This window comes from Paramacrobiotus metropolitanus, unplaced genomic scaffold, assembly GCF_019649055.1.
Source record: "Paramacrobiotus metropolitanus isolate TYO unplaced genomic scaffold, Prichtersi_v1.0 Parri_scaffold0000034, whole genome shotgun sequence".
Taxonomy (NCBI): Eukaryota; Metazoa; Tardigrada; class Eutardigrada; order Parachela; family Macrobiotidae; genus Paramacrobiotus; species Paramacrobiotus metropolitanus.
In genome coordinates, this window is record NW_026570254.1 from 455,506 (window position 1) to 477,836 (window position 22,331).

General features: G+C 42.3%; 4 protein-coding genes and 1 long non-coding RNA gene across 5 annotated transcripts; 3 read left to right on the forward strand and 2 right to left on the reverse strand.

Moving 5' to 3' along the window:
* Positions 1–16: 16 nt before the first annotated feature.
* LOC129589401 (uncharacterized) lies at positions 17–1,139 on the reverse strand. The gene is made up of 4 exons (XR_008690593.1): positions 925–1,139; positions 746–794; positions 530–573; positions 17–426 (listed from the first exon to the last, which is right to left on the reverse strand). It is a non-coding gene; the product is annotated as an uncharacterized LOC129589401 (long non-coding RNA).
* A 196-nt stretch (positions 1,140–1,335) lies between these two features.
* LOC129589382 (prefoldin subunit 6-like) lies at positions 1,336–2,819 on the forward strand. The gene is made up of 4 exons (XM_055484124.1): positions 1,336–1,636; positions 1,912–1,982; positions 2,068–2,192; positions 2,280–2,819. The coding sequence occupies exons 1-4, from the start codon at positions 1,570–1,572 to the stop codon at positions 2,407–2,409; spliced, it is 393 nt and encodes a 130-aa protein (XP_055340099.1). The 5' UTR covers positions 1,336–1,569; the 3' UTR covers positions 2,410–2,819.
* A 511-nt stretch (positions 2,820–3,330) lies between these two features.
* On the forward strand, positions 3,331–4,684 carry LOC129589321 (60S ribosomal protein L27a-like). Its single transcript, XM_055484026.1, has 3 exons — positions 3,331–3,489; positions 3,549–3,705; positions 4,355–4,684. Exons 2-3 carry the CDS (start codon positions 3,552–3,554, stop codon positions 4,648–4,650), a joined length of 450 nt encoding a protein of 149 aa, XP_055340001.1. The 5' UTR covers positions 3,331–3,489; positions 3,549–3,551; the 3' UTR covers positions 4,651–4,684.
* A 738-nt stretch (positions 4,685–5,422) lies between these two features.
* LOC129589442 (disks large homolog 5-like) lies at positions 5,423–16,899 on the reverse strand. The gene is given in 14 exon segments (XM_055484213.1): positions 5,423–6,929; positions 7,639–8,738; positions 8,740–9,174; positions 9,289–9,996; positions 10,531–10,994; positions 10,996–11,084; positions 11,421–11,577; positions 11,651–11,851; positions 11,933–12,121; positions 12,425–12,601; positions 12,753–12,904; positions 13,417–13,692; positions 15,922–16,037; positions 16,485–16,899. Coding segments are annotated over 13 exon segments (5,256 nt in total). The 5' UTR covers positions 15,938–16,037; positions 16,485–16,899; the 3' UTR covers positions 5,423–5,637.
* A 2,539-nt stretch (positions 16,900–19,438) lies between these two features.
* On the forward strand, positions 19,439–22,010 carry LOC129589322 (CTD nuclear envelope phosphatase 1-like). Its single transcript, XM_055484027.1, has 8 exons — positions 19,439–19,774; positions 19,856–19,922; positions 20,067–20,188; positions 20,274–20,345; positions 20,420–20,536; positions 20,994–21,105; positions 21,175–21,332; positions 21,539–22,010. Exons 1-8 carry the CDS (start codon positions 19,589–19,591, stop codon positions 21,554–21,556), a joined length of 852 nt encoding a protein of 283 aa, XP_055340002.1. The 5' UTR covers positions 19,439–19,588; the 3' UTR covers positions 21,557–22,010.
* The last annotated feature ends 321 nt before the right edge of the window (positions 22,011–22,331 follow it).

A 22,331-nucleotide genomic window follows, 5' to 3' on the forward strand; every position in this document is an offset into this window, starting at 1 on the left:
GTGCGGCAACTAAATCTCCATAAATACCGTAACTTTAATAGATTTTCAGGTATATCACATAACCAGTAATGTAATTCTGTACAGCATCAGAAGAGTTATAACTCTGGGCGTTTCACATTTACATCCGCCTAATGAAATTATAATAATTTAAAATAATTAAAAGTATCAACCGGACAATTTCACGGATGCGTTACAAAAAAACATCCAGAAAACCAGTCGCGCAATAGCGCCTTACTGTCGGGCATCGCAGAAACGGGACACAGATCGGTTAAAAATGCACAACAGTAAAAGTGTAAAACCACAGTCAAGACATCGTTGAACTAGCTGACCTCTTCATCCGCAACAGTGCTTGGAGGTGTTTCGCTTCCGTGGAGCACACGGCGCACATTCCCGCTTTCGCGCAGCGGTGGAAGTAGCAGTGGATCGCTGTAAAATGCAGCAGTTGATTTTATGAACCGATTGCATAAGATGAATTAAAGAAATGAACAAATCGGATGATCTTGGTTTAGTTCTGGGTTAGTTCACTGACCTTTCGAGGTTTGCATGCTTCTCCGTCGCAGGTGTTGCGAGCACCTACGTACAAAGCAAATGTAGAGGTAATGATCACTGCTAGTGAAATGATAAGCATCGTCATAGCAGTAGAAAATAATTCACAGAACAAACGGCAAGAAAAGTCGGCATGTCACAAAACTCAGTTGTCATTGCACTCTGCACCAGACAGTTTATAAACAACAGGGAAACTTACGTGGCTTTGGCTTGCAATCTTTGCACGAGCAGTCATTACATGAAGGTGCCTGGCAAAAGACGTGATAAAATAAATATTGTTCCACAAGAATCACAAAACCGAAAATCCAATACATCTAACCGGTCATATCCTGTCGGATTCAGGACCGGATCCTGAAACATGTACATGTAGTTGCTTACCATTTTAGCTGAAATATATTATCGAATTCGAGTGTTATAATAATAATTTATTGGTATAACAAAACTGGAACACTATGGACTTAAAGGTCAACGCAAATGTTTATTGTGCTGCAGAATATTTCGACTGCTGACTGAAAGTTCAAAGTTTTCAAACTACGATGCTTGGCAGAAGTATCGGTAAATCCTGCTGTACAAGTTTTGTCAAAAATTCAACAAATGTGTTTTCAAATCGTACTCGTAGTGGGACTGAAATCAAGTGCGTACTGGTTTGCTCCGTTCCGTGGTCAGCTGATCGGATCAGTCATATGCAGCTTTCAGCACACATATTCGACAGTATGAGTACGAGGATAAATTAGGAAAAATATTTTCCAAACCAACGTCTTGCCAATACAGTACCGTACAATTTTGACATCCCGGTTTCTTTCTGTTTTTAAACTTTTTCTCTTTTGAATTTTTGTTTTAAATAATTAATGAATAATTTGTTTTAAAAGTCCTCGCTGTAAATTTGGTGATTGGTCTTTACTTTTCAATCCACTGTGCCTGGAATCGTACGGAGGTTTTACTAACCATAAATATCAGCATTGTATCCATTCGTGATAGAGCTTCTAGAATTTACTGAAGAGATTGTGCAGCTGGAAGTTTACGATGAGTGATCGCGATTGGCAAAAGCAGATGCAGGATGCGACGGAAGCGTACAACAGATTTCAGAAAGGTATGTCTGTAGAGTGGTTTTACGTTCGCGAAGCTGCTGAAAATGAAAATACTTTCCTCCTATATCATCGATGAGAATCCTTCACTGGCAGTCTGGCATCATGTGCGCCGTGCGGTACAGGTACACTGGTACAGTCAGTGTTAGGGAAATCTCGGCATGCTTACCATTAGCCAGCTTATTGTAAAGTTTTAACGCACTCAAAACGGTTTTGCGAACATCTCACGCAGTGACGCTGTTGATCTTTCTGGCTGCTGTAACTGTTTGCTTCTTTGCAGAATTGAACAAGAATCTGCGGGCCCGTCAGCAGTTAGAGACTCAGCTGACGGAGAACACTTCGGTTAAAGAGGTACGTAATGAAACGTGTTTAAATGCGAGCGCCTTGTTTGTTTTGATAAGAAATGTGCAGCATTGCAGTGACTATTTGGTCGTAGGAATTCGGATATTTGGACGCCAGTGCGAAGGTGTTCAAGCAGGTTGGTCCCGTTTTGGTTCCTCAGGACTTGGAGGAAGCCAAAGGGAACGTGCAGAAGCGGCTGGACTGGATCAATTCTGAACTGTACGTGTTCCTGGATTTTGATTGCTGCACAAGTACTTATTGGAAATTAATTTAATTAATTGTATAACCCTCGCATGCGTGTTGCAGGAAACGAGTAGACGCCGCGGCAAAGGATCTGCACAAGAATCTTGAGAAACAGAAAGAAGTCTTAATGAAACTCCAGAAAGAAGTGGCCGATTCGCAGGTGAATGCGCTTGCGGCAAAGCACCGGAAATGATTACCGTGATGCAATCTCGTTCCTGTTGGTTATGGATTTTCTTCATGTTTTGTATTTTTCTGCTGCTGTTGGAATTTTTTTGTATGGAGAGGCTTTTAACTGTTTCGGATTATAGCGCAAAATGTAAATTGAAATAAGGTTTATACATTGTTTCGGACAAATGTACTATTGACTGTGGTAGTGTACTATATATCATTTTAACTATCCGCTGATGGAAAGGATGATTGGAATTTGGGAGTTTAAAAAGTTAAATTTGCTTATTATCGGTTTGCTTTTAGAGTTATCAGTTTTATGGTTTATTCAGTATCCATACGATTTGCACTGGCACTCCAGCTAATCTGGGAATTTTCTGCCGAAAGCGGTAATTTAAAAGAGCGTTAATTTGATTTTTTTGTCCTACTTCAACGCAAAGAGCGTTGCTGGAGAGAACTACAATAACACTGAAAAGTGAAATTTTTTTGAAGTGTGTAGTCACTACTGTCAGTGCCCAAAAGTACAGTACCGGTTGAAATCTCAATCTGACTGCGGGCGGGAAACCGCTGCACTAGCATACCCTATGTACAGTTTCGGACAGACTGGTACAATAGGGGGAAACATGGTGTGTCCCTGCATAGTCAGAAAAATGGATGGAAGAGGCTAACCATAAGAGGGGAAACAGCGCAGAAAAACGGTAATTCGAGATCATTCCACTTTCCAAATTTATTTCCGTTCCACGCTTCCAGGCTGTGCCCGGCTTTGGTATAAAACTTTATAAACTTTGGTATAAAACTTTGGTATAAAAGTTTATTAGAAGCCCAGAGGCATGCTTATACTTACTAGGCGCCATCATGGGCGGTTAAAGCATACATACCGTAACGGTGTGGCGTAATAACCGTTTACTGCGACTATCCGCTTGCTATAACTGTATAACGAAGAGAAGCGTGGCTGTAACTTGTGAACTGTTTAGCTAACCATTCCATTCAGCCTCAGACGCGGATCGGCATCGGCAGTGCAGACATCGGAGTCTTGGCAAAAACTCCGATTTTTGGAAGTTAATCGTGCTTTTTTTTGAAGAGGAATCTGTTTTCTTCATTGCTGTCTGTAAGTGCAATACTTCTTCCAGACGTAATTGGTTCTTATTTTGCCTGTGCTGTTGACAGATCATGCCTTGCCATAACAAGCGGAAAACCCGCAAACTTCGCGGTCATGTCAGCCACGGCCACGGTCGTATTGGGAAGCACAGGAAGCATTCCGGAGGTCGTGGTAACGCTGGTGGCCAGCATCATCACAGGATAAACTTCGATAAATACCATCCAGGTAAGGAACCGACTGGATATTAGTTTGTTTTAACTTTTAACGAATAGCAAATTCTGGGTTTCCCGTTTTAATAATGTGGCGCATGTGCTGATCCATCGGTATTATGGGGTATCTTGAGCAGTGATGCAACAGGGAATCAGCGAGAACCTCCGTAGTAGTTTTCTATATCGTGTTTCAAGTTGCCTCGTGTTTTACTCTGTTTGGTGCATTTGTTTCAAATTGTCCTCGTTTTGATTGGGAATCCTAATGATTCGGATGGTTTATGATGCTCACAGTAACTTTACCGCGTGGTAAATATTAGTACTGGCATAGGGAGCTGCAGCATGTGTTATTCCTGTTTACTCGTCAGTAGGTTAGATTCGTGTTTGTTAAAGCTCAAGATGTACTGTAGTCTGTAGGCGATTTTAGAACATGAGGGCTCAAGTTTCGTTGTTTTCTGTGTGCCCGAGGTTCACACTATAAACGATTTTTTTAATAAAATTTTTTATGAACCTGTTTTCGTAATTTAATACAGCATTGGTGCGCTTCACGGTTTCAGCCTGATTTTTCAAAGTTAATAATGGTAATTTGTGAGATACGCCGTGAGAAAACAGCAGCAGTTGAGAACTTGAGGTTGAGTGATATCTTCTGATTGCAAATTCCTTTTTAGGTTATTTTGGAAAGGTGGGCATGAGGCACTACCATCTGAACCGGAATCACGAATATTGCCCTACCCTGAATGTGGATCGCATCTGGACGTTATTGTCGGATCAGGCCAAGCAGAAGGCCCACGAACGTCAAGATGGCAAAGCTCCGGTCATTGATTTGACTCGCGCCGGATATCATAAGGTTCTGGGCAAGGGGAATATTCCTAAGATCCCTGTTATTGTCAAAGCCAAGTTTTTCAGTCGGTTGGCCGAAGAGAAGATCAAACGTGTTGGTGGTGCTTGCGTTTTAGTTGCTTAAGCCGGAGCCGATGCTAATAAAGTACTTTCGTGTTCTCTGACTGTTATCGTCGTAGTTCGCCAAAAACCAGATAAATCTTAGGTCAATTTACTGAGCATTTCCGACAACGCGCTGTGCTATTGTGGTCATGTGAACTGACTTGACGATTTTCCGTATTATTTTCTCATATCCAGTAAATCGTTCCATTTGGTTTTACTTTCGTACGAAAAGTTTTTATTTCAGAGCGCCGAAGTATTTTAGCGTCTCCGACCAATATGATCCCTGATTCCTGAAAACACTGAATACGTAGCTTTCATTGCAGTGTTTTGTTTTTTATATCTGTACTTATGAGTAGTGACGCTGGTATTACTATTCAGAAGTACAGTTAGTCGTAGGCCGTACATTTAGAATATTTTCTGGCATGCAATTGTTGTAAAGTGAGTCACTTCACAACAACTGAGCGTCTAAAAATGTTCTAAATGTACCGCGTACGACTAAACGCCGAAAGTAGTACTCGTATAATATGTGGAATAAATATTTGATTTTTTTAGTACTTGCACGTAGTACATTTAATGAGAGGTTATGTTTTTCTGCCACCCTTCGTTTGAAAGATTCAGAGCAATGTTGGAATAAGCGTGCTTTCAAATTATCAGATTTTTACGGGCTTATGAAATATGGCAGGAAGATTAGGGTAGACTCAAAAGTCAGAAAGTGTGGATGCGTTAGTTATTAAATTACCTGGCGCAGTTAAAACCCAGGTGGGAGTGTAGGAACGATCATTTCATATTTTTTATTTACTGACCGTAATGAAATACATACAACAATAAAATTGATAAAATGGTAAAAGAAATTACAGGGATACAAGCGATTCAGGGACCATTCCGACGTATCTACGGTATAGCTTCCAACAGCCAGAACTTTCAACTGCTCAACCAGTAAAAACATCTGATACAGAAATTCAGAAAACCATGAACTAGAAAAGGTGCAGAAAAAGCTGCCGAATATCAATCACAATACGGGACCAACCGGTATCCATTGCGGTGTGGTCTGTGCCTCCTCGACCGCCTTCAACACCAACGATATCATATAGGAAAGCGTGGCCGCATCACCCGGTATGATGGCGCTAATCATCTTACCATTCTCCGATTCCATTCGTGCGCCCAACTCGTACAACTCTTTTGCCGCTTTCGACGATAAACGCGCACCCACCGGCTCACTGTTCTCGTCCCTAACGCCCAGAATACTTGCTGGAGAACGGAATTTGGTTAAGAGTATAATTGGCTGGATTTCGTGACCGCGCAGTCGTTCCAGCGAGGTCACACTGATGTCCATCAAACAGTGCCTTTCCTCGCCCATCACTCGGCGGACACAATCGACAGTCACCGTTTCCCATGATTCCATACACTGCCTCACTTCCACCACATCGGACTCTTCAAGGGATGCGGTTTCTGGCGGAGCCCGCATTACCGGACACCGGCAGAATTTGTGAGGAAAACTCGTTGCCAATCGATCCATGATAACGTCCGAAAGCGGTCCATAGATGATAACCGGACGCATTTCCTCATACACCAATTTTTCGACTTTCTGATAAGTGGGAATGATTGGCTCTTCCGGTGCTACGGAGAAATTATCCGTTCCCAATGAACTGCTGGAGAACGAGGCTAATTCCCGTCCGGGCTGGCGGTGAATTTTCCGGCGTTTGAAAAAGCTCCGCCGTGCGCTTCGTCGATGGGGATCCAGGCTGTCCACAACGTCAGTCACGGACTGGTGCAACCGCTGCACTTCCTCCTCAGCATTGTACCGATTGGGAATGATTCCACAATCACCGGTTTTCTCGGCATTACCCCCGATGCGCCATGCTCGCCACGAGCCAATCTCGCCGTTGTACAGTGTATTGTCAATCAACAGGATGTCACCCCTGTGAAACATGAGATCCTCGTCCTGGAGTTGAGATTTATCGCGATCCCATAAAGCACGGACGTATAAGGTATCGCCGGCCGTCGATTTCGCCAATTCGTATTTGACCGGATTATACTGCACCACAATGGATACCGTTTGGACGGGCTTGCACAGTTCATTCATAGCTTTCTCCAAAAGGAGATTGCGCATATTTACACCATTATATTCCAAGATCTGTTCACCGCAACCAAGGCCGTTGGGACCAGTTGCCACGCTGCCGGGCTTGACGGAATGGATGAAAATGCCATGGACATTTCCGCCAATTAAATTCACGCCGAGACTCTCTGTTAAGCCTTTGTTCAACTTAACGAACCGGGCTTCGTGCATCCCGCTAACCGAATCTACAAATCAGAAAAGAATAAAGCATTTTCTTTACAGCATGCGCTAAGAAATAATAGTTTATTTCTGTCTGCAAGCACAGAAACAAGAAGCGCCGAACCACAAACACCAGCCCATTCAACAACGCAGCTATTTCAAGATGCATTAAAACTTGAAACATCAGTGCGAATGCAGACGCCAATCACAGCAGCAGCCCAAATAACTACACCAGTAAATGCAAAAATGCAACAAGCGCAAATGATTTATAATTTACCCACTGGTTTTTATTAACACAGATTACCTCGAAATTAAAGAGCAATCCAATTTCCGAACATTTTATGCAAGTGAACTATGTAGTGCCATCACAAAGGCCTTTTTCTTTTTAATCAAGCGGTTACTGCCAAAAATATAAAATAAATCTATGTTAACGCAAAGCAGAGAAGGTTTGGTTAATGAAGGCACACAAGCTGTTACGCGAATGCCACAATAAAAAAATGGATTACGTATATTTTCAGTCACCTGTACCATATCAAGTTCCATGCAGTACAAAAGTTCATAATAAATTCAAAGATCTGTTTCGGAAATATCGTAAACCCGCAATTTTGCTGCTGCAGATGACATATGCCAGGCGGCTCTCTGTCCAGCGTCTTGCAAAGCAAATACAACCAAAATTATAAGGCAAGCACAACAAAACAAACCGCATAACCCCGCCCAAACCCAACAAATACTGACCTGGACTCTGCTCTTTTACTGATTCGATGGAGGGGCGCAGCGTCGCCTTTAGTGTTCCGGTTGGACCACGCATTGAGTCTGTGTTGACAGTTGAGCTGGACGATATCGGGCTCTGCACAAAGCTTCCAGTCGAATTTCCCAGGGACTGGAACGGACCCCGGTATGCTACCTGCATGGTAATAACCGGCGATACTCGGACATTGCTGCTGTCGAATGCATTCTTCAACACTTTCACCGCATCGTGATACTGCACACTACGAAAATTAATGCCTTCCACTTCGATCAACTGATCACCAGCCACCAATCCAGCCCGATCGGCTGCGCTGTTCTCCACCACCGGACGACACAAAATTTCTTTCTCCAGTTCGACAATTTTAAAACCAGGATACGGGTACTCTTTATTGAATCCCGAATATTCTCTGTTGTACCAATCTAACCGAACAGTGCGCTTCAGTCCCAGTTCCGGTCGCTTTCGGACGGTCTGGTACAGCGGTGTGGGATTTTTTTTCAAAGAGTGTCCGTCCAAGATGGGACTATGACAATCCGCTTCGTTGGAGGCGTAACTGAGCGACGATTTGGATGAACCGTTCGGGTTGGAGAATCCGGGAGGAAAAACCATTCGCTGACTGCGGGGCGATGCGTAATCCGGCTCCATCCACGGCTGCTGGCGGGTGGGAATGCCCAGAGAGACCGGTCGGCGCATGAGCAGAGGATCCACCGTGGCGTACATCGGTAGACGATCCATGGGAACGTGAGGCAACGGACTCATCGGGTGCATAGCAGAAGATGCGCGAGAATCGATGCTTTTATAAATGCTGTTATTGATCACCGGGGAGAAGACCCTTGACGTAGGAATGCCGGGATATTGGGCGGGCACGGACCGCTGGTACATTCCACTTCCGCTAACAGAGTCCATGGCAAAATTACGCGAATCAAATTTCGGTGTGGGTGGAAAATCTACCGATGACGATACCGACGCGCTGTCTACGTCGATGCTTTCTGGATAACTGGTCAGGAGTTGCCGGGGAGCAGTTTCCTGCGGCAAGGGAGGGGAGAAAATGCGCGTATCATATATCGGCGGCATGCTCAAACGGTGCGACTTGTGAGGTTGATCGGTTAGTTTGACAGTGCCGGTTAAAGGGAGTTGAGGGGACAGTGGCATCATCGTCAATGTTTATATCAGTCACAACCCAAGCAGGTGTGCGGGAATGCAGAGTGAGAGAATTTGTTGACTTTCGGCTAAGTTCTTTCGGTGAGGATTTATCGATTGCCATTTTCTCCAGATTTTCTGGAGACGATCCCTTGATCTTCGGCCACGTGCCACCGGGAAACTTGTCACTGTAATTCTCAATGCGCTTTTTGGTGGTGGAACGGCTTCCGTGCGATGACTGATAGTGCTCCACCACCGACTCCAACTGCTCGATTGCGCTGCGCTCTTCTATAGCATTTGGAACCAATTCGATCGTGGGACGCGGTTTTCGCTCTCGCCCCAGTAGCTTATCAAAGAAGTTTTGCGCTTTGGGAATTTTCGCGGAGCTAAAACGAAAACCAAAATTAATAACGACAAAATCGATACCAAGCAATAAGCATAACAATAAAAGAAATCAAAAATAAAATGCAGAAAATTTTCGCAATAACCGGCTTACTGACCTCACGCGGGTAGTTTTCACTACGGTGGAGCCTGATTTAATATCGATTCCGGGGAAGACATTATCCAATCGGGGTCGCGCCTTCTCTTTAGATTCGAACAGACTTCGCCAGTCACTAGGCTTCTTTTGCCTCAACGTGGAGTCGTTCCTTATCAGATCCTGCTCCGTCTGAACGGCGACTGAGCTAGTGGAGACCGGCTGATGTATTGGCGATTCTGAATTGGTTGCTATTGAGGATATGCGATTACTGTTCTTGTCGCTCTCCGAAACATCGGAACTGCACTGCATCAGAGCGGATGGACTGGTGGAAAGAGAAGGAGAAGTGGCAAAGTAGCGGATGATATTCATACGCACGACGTGGTTCTGAAAGACCTCAAGCAGCGACTGCAACTGCTCCGGTGACTTTTCGTCAACATTTTCTCCGGCCACCTGGGTAATCCGGTCACCAACGCACAAACCCATATCTCGCAAAGGTGAGGAACTGGACAAACGGGTGATGAACAATCCCTTGGCTGTTGTTAAACCCAATTCTGATGCCGGCGCAACATGGCAGTTCAGACTGATGAATTTAGGTGTCGGTTTGACTGTTCTCCGGCGTCGAATCAGTAGACTAAGGGTTCCATTGGAAGCATGCAATATTTGTAGTGCGGTTTGCCGGTCTGCATTCATCAAATCCACATTGTTCACCCGCAAAACATGATCACTTACTCTAAAAACATAACAGTGATAATTTATTTTGTGCATTCTGATTTCGAATTTATATGACAACACCTCCTGTACGGTCTAATCGATATTCAAATTTTCCCGTGAAATCGGTGAAGTACTTACTCTCAAACAAACTCGTGGTGTGTATTTAATTGTTTAATGTGCATTGCGATTACGCCCCTCACAAGCGTGAAGACCATTTAAAGATTTCCGAAAAAAAACTATCTAAAGCCAAAAGCAGCAAACCATTAAAAAAACCAGATAATGATAACCTGAATTTTAATAACACAGCTTTTGAAAGAAATTTCACACACTCGTCCGCGGCAACATCGTGTTTGAAAACCGAATCTGAGTTTCAATTGGGCACAGATGAATGCCGTCGTATGGACGCCACATTCCATCTTTCTGGTTATTTGAAATACAAACGGAAATTCTCGATTAGATTACGCATCATTGTGCGTCACTTTTCATCTCCAAAGATTAGAATAATTTTTCAAAGTTTTTAAAACGGGTAAATATGACACCAAATGACACATACTGTAGTTTTCCCTCTGCTGCACTTCCTTTAGCCACATGGCTAACATACAGCGCTCTGCGATAGTTGGGATCATCAATGCCGCCGGACAGATCAAATCCAAGTTTTGACGGCTCAGCACTCAAATCCACTTCAAGTGTCTCGGTGAGCATATCAACAGCAAAATCTGCATCGATTGCCGAATCTCGACTTTCATTATGGCGTTTGTTATGGAGTTGTTTAACGCGAACATCCCGATAAGAGCGCTGCTCGACTCTGTCACGCAACTCGGCCGCCTCATTGACAGCCTGACTGCGCAGCTTGTGCATCTCATCCAGATCCCGCCGCACTTCCGCCAGATCGGCTAGCGCCTTATCACGCTCTCGACGTAAATTATCACACAGAATCTTCATACTTTCTCGCTCCAGTACAATCTTATCACGCTCACTGAACGCCCAATTTCGTCGACTCTCCAGAATCTCGGCTTCCACGTTCAGCTTTAACCACATTACTTTTCAGCGTTTCCACTTCCGCTTTCAGATTATTCATATCCTCAGCATACTTTTCACTGTCGGCATCTAAAACAATTAAAAATCATGACAGTCACTTTAAAGGCGCTATACAACAACACTCGGTTCAAACAACAATTAAACGCAGACTTGGTCAGAGGTTCGACAATGTCCTACTTCACAATAAGCATAAATACATAAATCACATTTACTCCATATATACATAAATCACATTTACTTAGAAATTTAAAGCAGTTATCGAACAGTAAACAAATTTCAAAATGCAATTCAAAATTCTGCGCGCTACAAAATATATTAACAAAAACAGTTACTGTACGTAAAAATTACAGCACGTTTAGCCAGCGTAACCATATTAACAATAAGTGGCCGCTAAAAATTTCATACTTCGTTGAACATCCATCTCCAGATTAGCCAGTTTTTCCCGAAGGTCATGACAGTCCTTCATGGCCTTGTCGCGATCGTTCAGGGCACTCATAATTTCCCTCCGGAGCGTTTCCACCTCATTTGCCGCTGCCTTCTTCACTTGTTCAATCGTGGTAATCTACTCCCAATATGTGGACATAAAAAATTACATTCTTCATTCAATTTGACCAATCGAATTTCTGGCTGGTCACCTGCTTCTGAGCAGCTACCAGATCCTCCTGCAGCTTATCCATTTCCTGATGAACAGTCGCACGCTCCGACATAATCTGAGTGTACTCTTGTAGAACGGAATTGCGTTCCTCTGTTAATCGGCGTAATTCCTTGTCGTGATTGATTCGCCCACTTTCTAAATCATTTATCTGCATGATAAGCTCTCCTTCACGTCGATGACTCTATTTTAGTCCAAAGAAACACCATTATCAATGAAACTGTCAAAATCGTGCTTTTGAGTAAAGGCACCGCATATGACTTACAAGATCGCGCTCGGTTACCGCGGCGTCACGCTTCTTCATTAGGGAATTCAGCTGGTGTTTCAAAGTGTTTCTCTCGATCAGTGCATCATTCTTTTCGCTTGTTGCCTCCTCGGACACACGCTTGAGCCGAGAGTTTTCCTTTTCAGATGATTCAAGTTGTTTCATAGTAGTCGCATGAGCTTCCAAACTCTGAAGTTATGAACCGCTTGCTCGTTATAATTACTAGGCATCACAATCTAAATCCATCAAGAAGTACAGAGTAGGTCACTCAAACATACATTTTAGAATAAATTAATCAGATTAGTATGAAACAAATTTACTATTTATTTATGAAGAGTTACTGTGCATTACAAGCACTTATTTTTAAAACTACAAATTTTGAAAAACGATGCCTCCGCATTTTCCGATATAAAAAAGCATATTGTCGAGAAGTCAGGGCCATACTTAAGAGCTATTTTACCGTCAATGTTCGAAACAATAGTTCAAAATTACCTGAGAATATTTATTCGCTAAACTCTCATAGCGTTCGCGCAAATTCTCTCTTTCCGTAACCATCAGATTACTTATACGCCCATCGGGATCATACATATCCCGGTTTTCATGATAGAGCCGCCGCATCTCCATTAGCTCCTCGTGCTCAACATCGCGATTATGCTGTACATCACTGACCTACAAACAGACAACAGATACATACAGAATCAATTATGGCATATGCGATATGGATGCCCGCACTTGTCAAGTCCAATACGCTTACACTGAAGAGAACCATTCAAAATGCGTTATACTGCACTAGCTATAAATTGTCGTCAAAACCACTTGCCTCCAACTCTAATTGTTGCTTTTCGATCACCACCGCACTTAAACGACTTCGCAAATCGAATTTCTCATTATTCAGTTGGTGGATTTCCTGCAGAGCAGTGCGGTGCTTACTCCGAAAATATTCCACTTCTTTGGCGTTTTCTGCAATTTTTTCTGTAACAGTTTATTTTTTACCAACTTTTCAAGTTGTTAAAGTTTTTGGTTACAAGGGTAAAACAAAGCTAAAGTTCCAGAAAACATTGCGAGAAATAATCATATACTTACCAAATGCGAGTAAAAAGAGCAAATTTATTGTAAAGTTACTGACTCTTCCTTGGTGAGACAGGCAAAGCATCAAAAACAATAATTATGCAACTTGACGCTGTGCCGTAAATTATAACACGGGAAGTGCCTACAGTAGAAGGGCAAGCTTAGTTCAAAAAATCCCAAGTAATCAAATCCAACCAGACCAAATTTAGCTAAACTTAAACTTAAGTAGACCAAAGCCATTCAAAACTAATTATTCCAGTTTACTTTCAAGAAAATGAACACGAACGTTTTCAGAATCAACACAATTACGCATAATAATAATAAACTGGAACTTCTCGCAACTGAAATATTTTCTGTATGATTGTAAGTCCATAATCGCTACAAAAGAGATGTTTAGCAAAACGTTCTAATCTTACTTTTAAGGTTCTGCACTTCGGACAACGCACGTTCGAGCTGAGTCTTCATAGCTTTGTATTCGTACTCGGCAGGCAAACTGAGCCGGTCTAGCCGCGGTGACAATGCATGCAGATCATCTTGGTCCGGTGGCCGTGACATTCTCAGCTGTTCCAGCTGCAAGCGTAACGTATCCCGCTCCTGGATGACTAAATTCAACTCCGATCGCAACAACGACAGACTGCTTTCGCGCAGTTCAAACTCAGTTGGCGGTGATTTCCCCGTTGGTTTTATTATTCCTGAAAAACACAATCGTTTGCAGGCATTTGTGTGGCTCAATCGTCCCAACAACGGTAGCAACAATAACGGTGCAGCGGAAATTTAGGATTCGTAATGACCGATATGCCTCTTTCAGTTTTATTGCACAAGAAGTTATAAGCACAATGGATTATTTCGGTATGTATGCCAATCGCGCTGGAGGTGCTCGTAGCATCGGGGATTGGGATATGAATAGGGTGTGCATAATCAAATTACTATAGATTTTATGCACATGAAAAGAGCCTCAATATCATCCGACACCGATAACACAATGGCGGATTGTGTAAAACATCAAAAAATCGACACTCGACCGAAGTCATTCCCAACAAAAGTTATGGAAGATTTACAGCGCACACTAGATCCAGCTGCGTCCCGGCCAGGAGAATTCCAACAATGCTATGTAAACAGTAGCGCAAAGTTAACCCGAAAATGAACGCTCGATATCCCCAGTAGATCATCTGAGAATCTACCGAGGGGTCAACCGAGAATTACACCACTGTGTACACACTGGAAAGCGTTTTCCTTTCCCGGCAACTTCATCCACGAGGATACGACAATCCCATATACCATATAACTCGGATATGTACACAATCAACATGTTTGGCTACCGCTTGATACATCGCTAATATTCAGGCAAATTTAGCTCAAATTCCTTCTAACGTTACAGAACAAGTTAAAGTTCATCAATCTCTATGTACAAGTAGTGTATTCAGTACGCACTCCCTACACACCATGTTTCATATCAAATCCATGCTCTTGTACCGGTTCTGCAAATTAATCAAGACGTGCTGGCCTGTTGTGCCTTCATAATCACGTTTCACAAGTACATTTCAAAAAAACAGTAAACAAATTGTGTACAGTATACTGAAACGAACTTTGTAGAACAACATTAAGTTGTTACACCACTTGGGCTTATTGTCGTTCCCATAATACAGGCGTGGAGCGTAACAATGCTGTCGGAAGAACTTGACCTATTACGCCCGGTAGCAAGGACGAAATTTAGTAACCGTAACTACAAGTACTTCTCGTATAACTTTTTGCACCGAAAACTGACCAAAACATCAATGTTTCTCAACTTCGATCAAAGTTTTTCCACTGCCAACAGACGAATTCTGTTTCCCAGGAATAATTAGAGCCTTTCGTATATCACCGTAATCAACAGCCTATGTAAATTTCCGGCATGGAGAATGAAAACACTGCAATGCATTCATCACCTGACTCAGTTTTTGCACGTTCGAAATATTTCATTCACGGTGAATCAAGCATGTACATCTACGTCAATCAATTTTCTTCAGATCTTGATTGAAGAGCCGGTACTCCAGCAAGCAAACGCCATACACCGCCGCGAGTAAACTCACGCGTTCCGCAAAGCATCGCTTTAAAAGTTAACAGGAGTGCGGTACAAACACGCTGCACAAGTGCACATGAACATGTTCTCAGTGCCCATAAACCGGCTATCGAAACGCTGACCAGAAGGCAAAAGTTACAAAACTAACAACTGTAAATATTCTGCAAGCACATCTGAATATTCCAATAGTTTAAATCTCTAAAATTTCATCAAAACAACTTCGCGGAAAATTTCACGGCATGGAGGATCTGATCTTGCGGTACTTGTGTTCGTCTTGGTCAAGTAATTATAGTATCCACTTCGTTGTTCGTGCAGAATCGTGCGTCGCATTGTTACTATCACAAAGTTATTAGCCACCACAACACATCGAGATTTTATTTCAAAACGTAGCGTGTAAATTTATACTCGTACAAAAGGACTGAAACCAATTAGTAAACAAAACAAAACAAAAATTGTCCTGCTTGCGCTTGAAACTGTTCGTGCCTCAGATAATTATTACAACACCTACATACACGGTAGACTTCACGATACTTCAACAAAGTGGCATTCTTCTTCGCTGTCACGCAGAAATAATTAATCAACGAAGTTCAGTGCACGCGCTTCAAAAGTGCAACATCCACCAACTGGAAAGTGATAAAAGTTCTGCCCAGTGCCAACCAAGGCAACACTGTCTACCCCTTCAGATCATAAAAATACAACCTCCATGCAATTTGCCAAATTTGCGCAATGAAATAATTATGCAAAATTCCTAACGAAAAGTACAGTTAAGGAAACCATTTTAAACAGCCATATGGGCACAATCATTATCGTAAACAAAGGACGTGCTACAAACATTCAAATGTAAACTGCAGACACAACTTACGTTCGTTATTCATCATTATTGCTGGAAGCCGACAAAACGCGAATTCAAACAAATGGCAAATGCATCGTTTTCCAATATGGTCAGACTGAGTCAATCCGGTCCGGATTTATCTCAACCTGGAATAATATACAGCATTTTACTGCACATGGGGACCGTTCTGTTTAATAAAATTATTGCTGCTCTTTTAATAAATAAACCAATCAAAAAGAAGGAAACAGTTCCCGAAATAATCTAATCAACCCTAAAAACCGTAATTCCAGTTCCCAGTTTTGTCGGTTCACTCGTAATAATGCACCTATACTGTACTTTCTATGCACTTACGTAGTACTGAAGGAATAACTGTAGTACGTGTCTATATAAATATGATGGAATGTGTCAGCATTACAAAATCAAGACTTTTTCATTTGAAATAAGCATAATCATTTTACCAACGGAAATATATATACAGTAATTACATTAAACAGTAGTCCTAGATCACGTCAAGTGCTGTGCAGTGTGTACCTCAAGAGTCAAGCGGAACGTACTTTGTCATCTCTGGACTATGCGTAGTGCGTAGTTCATACCTGCAGCTAGAAATGAGAAAGATCTTTGACGGCAAGCGGGTAAGGTTCACTTCATTTGGGAACATTTCTTGGTCCAGTTCATCCGCATACAGATACCGAAGTCATTCCACAAAAAACAATAAGTTCAAATAAGTGAGTGTTATTTTGATACGTCTCATGTTATTCTGTTCTTATACAATAACAACACTTCTCAACAAGCATACTACTGCCACAAAATCCAGCCAAATTTACAGCATTCAAATGCTTTGACATTATATCAAGCAAAGAAAGGCTGTGTTGTAACTGCTCTTAAAATAAAAACCTTTACTACAAAATAATGGAAAATTATTGAGATGTGCAACGAATGTATACCCATAATCTATGAATTTCGAAGCAACAGGCTGCAAAAAAACTGCCATGAACAGGTCCCATATCTCAAAGCCTACTGAGTAAGTACTGAGTAGCTGGCAAGAAAATTCAGTGAACAGGGTACTCGTACAACTACGAGTTTCACCGTACTACGTGAGCTAAGGCGGTAGGCCAAGCAAATTTTTGCATAGTACTGCTACTGTACTGTACTGCCTGCAGCAATTTAAACAGCTTTCAAATTTTCCATACGAAAGTTAACACAGGTCACAGGGTGCCCAGCGCCCAGTGCCTACACTCTAAAAATTTTGATTTATACATAATATATTTATATATATATATTAATATGTATATAACTAATATAAGTACAGTACAGTTACTACAGTACAAAGGTTTGGTTATGTTGGTTTTATTGTCGTAAAATTAGCTTCTTGACAATTTTCGATAATTAAACGTTAGAATAAATCTTAGGATGTATTTGCGGTATAAAGTGAAAATGGATTGAAAATTTACTTTGCTGACTCACTACGCTGCAGTCACCATAATCACCATAAGTATGCATGTTATGTCGGTGCTGTTTCTCTCGTTTCGTGGCAAATCTTTTGATGTTCTTTTTTGGTGTGCTATTTTTAAAGGTTAGTCGACGATATATTCTCAGCATCCACAAAATGAGTCTTCATTAGCTTGAGATTGCGGAATGCTGTAAACGAAAAGCATTTAAACTAACGATACATCTAAACTAACATTTAAACTAACGAGCTAGTGGTGGTTGGGGAAGCGAAGCAGACCGCAACTCGGTTACGGCTGCCTTTCTCCAGTCATTTCCTGACCTGAAGTGCCCGTCGTTGAAGGATTTGCAGTACCTTGGCGCACCACTTCATGATGATGCGCAAGCGCACCTCAGTAACGGAGGTAGTCGCCCGAATGACTGAACGTCTGCTAATTGTACCAGCCCACCAGGCACTCTATCTACTGCGATGCAGTATGGGACCGGTAAGGCCTGCTTTACAAACTGCGTACCGGTCGATGTTACTTGCAGGAACCCTTGCTGGCTGAATTTGACACCATGATACGCGATAGCCTGTCCAAAATAACTAACACTGCTATCACCACGTTATCTGGGCGCAGGCGTCACTTCGATTTCAAGAGGCGGTTTGGGCATTGGGCAGTTAAAGCTAGCACTGCCGGCCTTTCTGGCCTCGGCTTATTCAATAGCTCCTTAGCCTGCGCCATTAATTCCAGCCGGAGACGTATTGCAGTGAAGCGACCACCAAATGGCAGCAGATGGCGAATCAAAGCGCGCCACCATCTGAAGTTCGGGGAGTGCAGAAGCGTGGGACGAACCTATCATAAGGTCACAACTGAGACTGTTGGAGCGGGCTTTTGAAAACGATATCGCCAGTCAGGCGCGGATGCTGGCAGTCAGCACCAAAGAGGCGGGCGCATGGCTCCAACTACCGGCAGCATCCCTCGGGAACTTACTAAACGACTCCAGCCTAAGGACGGCTGCAGCGCTGCGCCTTGGTGCACCGGTATGCACACCACACCAGTGCATTTGCGGTGACCAAGCGGATGAGCATGGATATCATGGTTCAAGTTGCAAGTTCAGTGCCGGACGGAAACCGACCCACGAAAGCCTCAAAGCGGTAATAAAGCGCGCCTTTGCATCGGCCGGAATCGAAACTGAGCTGGAACCTCCCGGAATCTCCCGTACAGATGGCAAACGACCAGACGGAGTGACAATTACCGCATAAGAAAAAGCTGGCCTGGGAAATAACATACCCATAATTGTCCTACATCGCAGCCCACTGGACGGCAGCAAAGCGCTTCAGGAGCAAGACGAGATAAAACCGCAACATCAAAGGATTACTGGTTCAAGCCCCTGGCTTTTGAGACCTACGGAACATTCGGACCAGAAACCACCCAGCTACTGAACGTGCTAGGAAAGATGATCCAGCAGCAGTCAGGCGAACCGCGAGCACTAGAGTTTCTGCGTCAACGGATCAGCATCGAAATACAGCGGGAAACACAGCATATAATGGAACAGCACCGGCGGCAATTTAGACGAAATATTCTCTGTCATCCGCCCGCCTGTTGCCTGTTTGTAACTCGCTTGTGTAAGTTCGCGATTTACAAAAGTGCGAAAAAATTTTGTTGCTACTGACCGAAAATAAAAAAGATGCTGGGAAAAAAAAAAAAAAAACGATACATAGTAACTGTTCGTCTGTTCCAAACAAATGCTAAGGTTAAAGAAATAAAAATGCTAAGGCTTAGTTTACTGTTAGTGAAGCACCAAATGCAAATAAAACAGGAAACCATTCAGACTAACATAAAAGAACAATTTAACACTAGGCCTTAAGTTTAGTCTCTGTTAATAAATTATTTTGATTTTAGGTTTTTTATTATCAAAATTTAGCTTAATATTAATCGTACTATATAATAATTATTATAATTCATTATAATTATAACACCAGTACTGTACGTATTTCACCACGTGTAGTACGTTTACGTACTTACGTAGCGGCTAGCCACCACTGCACTGTATCAAAATGCACGTTGCGCAGCTGTCCTATTTTCATACTATACTAACTTTGATTTGACATGTTTGCGCATTTTCCTCAGGCTTTGCAGTGTTAAATCGTCGTAGATTTTTTTGGACTGTTTTTTATTGCTCTGTCGATTGTCGAAAGCTATGAAGAACAATTATTTTGCTGCAGTATTTCGATCTAAGTTAACTAAAAAACCCCTTGGTTTATTCAATGGCGACGGGAGAGATATCGTCGTTGCCACTTTTTAACAGTTACGCTATCCAGGAGTTGTTTGCATCTGATTATCCCAAGGGAATGTCGCGTTCACAGTGCGGGTCCACATTACGGAAGTTCTGGGCAGGCTTATTTAAGATCTGGAGCTTCTTTGTCTATATCTTCCAGAAACAATACAAAACGGTATGCTAGCTAGATGCTTGATGCCACTTTGCTGGTGCAGAAGTGTACATGTTCAATTTGAAACCCATTTGCTGATTGCAGATTGTGCAGCACCAGACTGTCAAGTACCCCGTTGCTCCTCTTTCCCCCTTAACTTCTCAGAGACTCTGTAAGCTTGACAAATTAATTTTAGTATTTCTTTAAATCGATTTCGCCAAAAAAGCATATTTATGCTGATCAGGGCGCGCAGCATTAAAGCCACGTATATGGAAACGTTTTCCTTATGCGTTTTCGTTATTGATTTATTTTGCAGTATCCATCAGGCACAAGATTCTTGTTCTCGATTTGGACGAAACGTTAATCCATTCCACGCATGATGGCGTTTTGCGACCAAACATGAGGACCGGAAACAGACCTCCAGATTTTGTTTTAAAAGTACTGCGAAACAAAGCAGATTCTCGTTTTTGTATATATTTTCCCGCATTGCTTAATAGTTATTTCTCATGTTTTCTTTCTGCAGGTCGTAATCGAAAGGCATCCAGTGAGCTTCTTCGTTCATAAACGGCCACATGTGGAATTCTTTTTGCAGACTGTAGGTCTTGTGTGGCTCTTATCGCGCTCATCTCCAGATGATTCGCGTTGCTCATCGATTCGATGGTTTTCTAGGTCAGTCAATGGTACGAACTCGTGGTTTTCACCGCAAGCATGGAGATATACGGCTCAGCGGTTAGCGACAAGCTTGATGGTGGACGCAATATCCTAAACCGACGCTACTTTCGGCAGGTAATTAACGCGACTCGAATCGACAGAATTTGGTATTAGTTACTATAATGAGCATTGATAACATGCTTTTTCTGTAATAATCTTGACTTCTTCCTGGAAGTCTGGAATCGAAATAATTTTTATTGTTTGATGTGTTGTGTGCTTATGTCAAGTTTGTGTGCATATGTCAAGTTTCCATTTCCAGTGTTATGCGCGATATTCGATAATAGTTAGGGTAATACGTTTTCAGGATTTTACATTACATAGTATAAAACTTGATGGTGTATCTACTCTAATTACTGTGTTTGCACGGCATTTTTGATTTCTTGAGTGGTTGCATGTCTGTCTCTGACGTGGCTTCGTGATTTGGTGTGAAAACGATTAGTCAGCCGTTTACGATTCCGTGTGGTGTGAAAAACTGGAGATGGTGTTACGTAACGCGACCTTCCACGAGTGACATTGATTTTTGGTTGTGTAGCACTGCACCCAGGATTCAAGTGGTTATACCAAAGATTTATCGTCCATATCTTCGGATTTATCGTCGATTTTTATTATCGATAACTCTCCCATCGCATATAAAGGGTTTGTTCGTAAGTGCTAATTGTCTGCGTCAAATTTGTTTCGACTGCACTTTGCAGACGCTATTATCTTCTTTGTAGATAATGCGCTGCCGATAAGCTCGTGGTATTGTGATCCGAAAGATATGGCCCTGCTGGATTTGCTTCCATTTTTGGATTCGTTGCGGTTTACGCGCGACGTTCGAACTGTCCTTAGCAGGCATAAAAACATAAATTATCCGTTGAAGTCTCCCATTAAGGTATGTTTTCTTTCGTAGTGCTTCCGTTATATGATTACGTTTCAGAAACTGTAAGAACCAATTTACTGCCGTTTGCCTTTTGCAAATTTTCATTGATGATGCAGATTTCATCGAATGATGCTTACTGCGTAGTACATGCTTCTTACACTGAAAAAGCAGTATATAAAATGACCATATTTTAAGTAAGTAGTTTTTTTGCATTGTAGACGGTGGAGTATTCTTAGTATTTTTGGGACTGTCGGTCCTGTGAACCTGAAATAAGATTGCCTCCAGCTCCCAAATGTTCCGACGCCGCGTTGGCATTATTTGAATCAGTCCATCGTTTTGACGTCGTACGTGATCGCCAGGGTCAGCATCGTGGATGGATCATGAGAAATGATTGGTTATTGCGTGCTGGATTTTATCCCTTATTTAATTGATTATTAATTCTGTAATAATTCGCTAACCGGTTGAAACTGTTCTTTCTTCTGAACTTGTTACTGTATTCTCCTCACGTCAGTTGTATGCGCTGACACAAGATTTTTATTATCATCGTACAGAGATCAAGCTGATGTCAGTGTTACATTAGTAAGTTTTCGTACAGTAAGTTCTTTTAGAAATGTTGCTGTAATCTGTATTTATTTGTTGCCAAATCACGCTAATATGTAAATAAGATTGTAAATAAAGAAATCGGCATTGCTGTATTATCGGTATGCTATAAGTAAAAACCTAGGCAGGCGCTCCTTTGTCGTTTGACGTGTTTTTGTCTGACGCCCGACTGACGGGTCCAAATTTTGTGCTTCTTTTTGGATGAAATTATTGCAGCGCAGTTTGTGTGGTGCACTGGAATATTCTTCTGATGGTTAAGTAGTACTACTTTAGGGTGTGTAATCATGCTGCAGTAAAGCTGCAAAAGGTTTAAGAATTTCTCAGTTTTCACTCAATGCTCACTGCGCATACGAGTACTGTCTTTCACTCGGGAGTCGGTAACTTTCTTGCTAGTTTTCGTCATCCGCTCTA

What these genes read in the sequence shown, in the direction of transcription:
- LOC129589382 (XM_055484124.1), top strand. Translation starts at nt 1,570, where the DNA reads ATGAGTGATCGCGATTGGCAAAAGCAGATGCAGGATGCGACGGAAGCG. An exon ending in GTACAACAGATTTCAGAAAG is followed by an intron (nt 1,637 to 1,911) that starts GTATGTCTGTAG and finishes GCTTCTTTGCAG; the next exon opens with AATTGAACAAGAATCTGCGG. An exon ending in AGAACACTTCGGTTAAAGAG is followed by an intron (nt 1,983 to 2,067) that starts GTACGTAATGAA and finishes ATTTGGTCGTAG; the next exon opens with GAATTCGGATATTTGGACGC.
- LOC129589321 (XM_055484026.1), top strand. Translation starts at nt 3,552, where the DNA reads ATGCCTTGCCATAACAAGCGGAAAACCCGCAAACTTCGCGGTCATGTC. An exon ending in CTTCGATAAATACCATCCAG is followed by an intron (nt 3,706 to 4,354) that starts GTAAGGAACCGA and finishes ATTCCTTTTTAG; the next exon opens with GTTATTTTGGAAAGGTGGGC.
- LOC129589322 (XM_055484027.1), top strand. Translation starts at nt 19,589, where the DNA reads ATGGCGACGGGAGAGATATCGTCGTTGCCACTTTTTAACAGTTACGCT. An exon ending in TCCAGAAACAATACAAAACG is followed by an intron (nt 19,775 to 19,855) that starts GTATGCTAGCTA and finishes TGCTGATTGCAG; the next exon opens with ATTGTGCAGCACCAGACTGT. An exon ending in CGCATATAAAGGGTTTGTTC is followed by an intron (nt 21,106 to 21,174) that starts GTAAGTGCTAAT and finishes TCTTCTTTGTAG; the next exon opens with ATAATGCGCTGCCGATAAGC.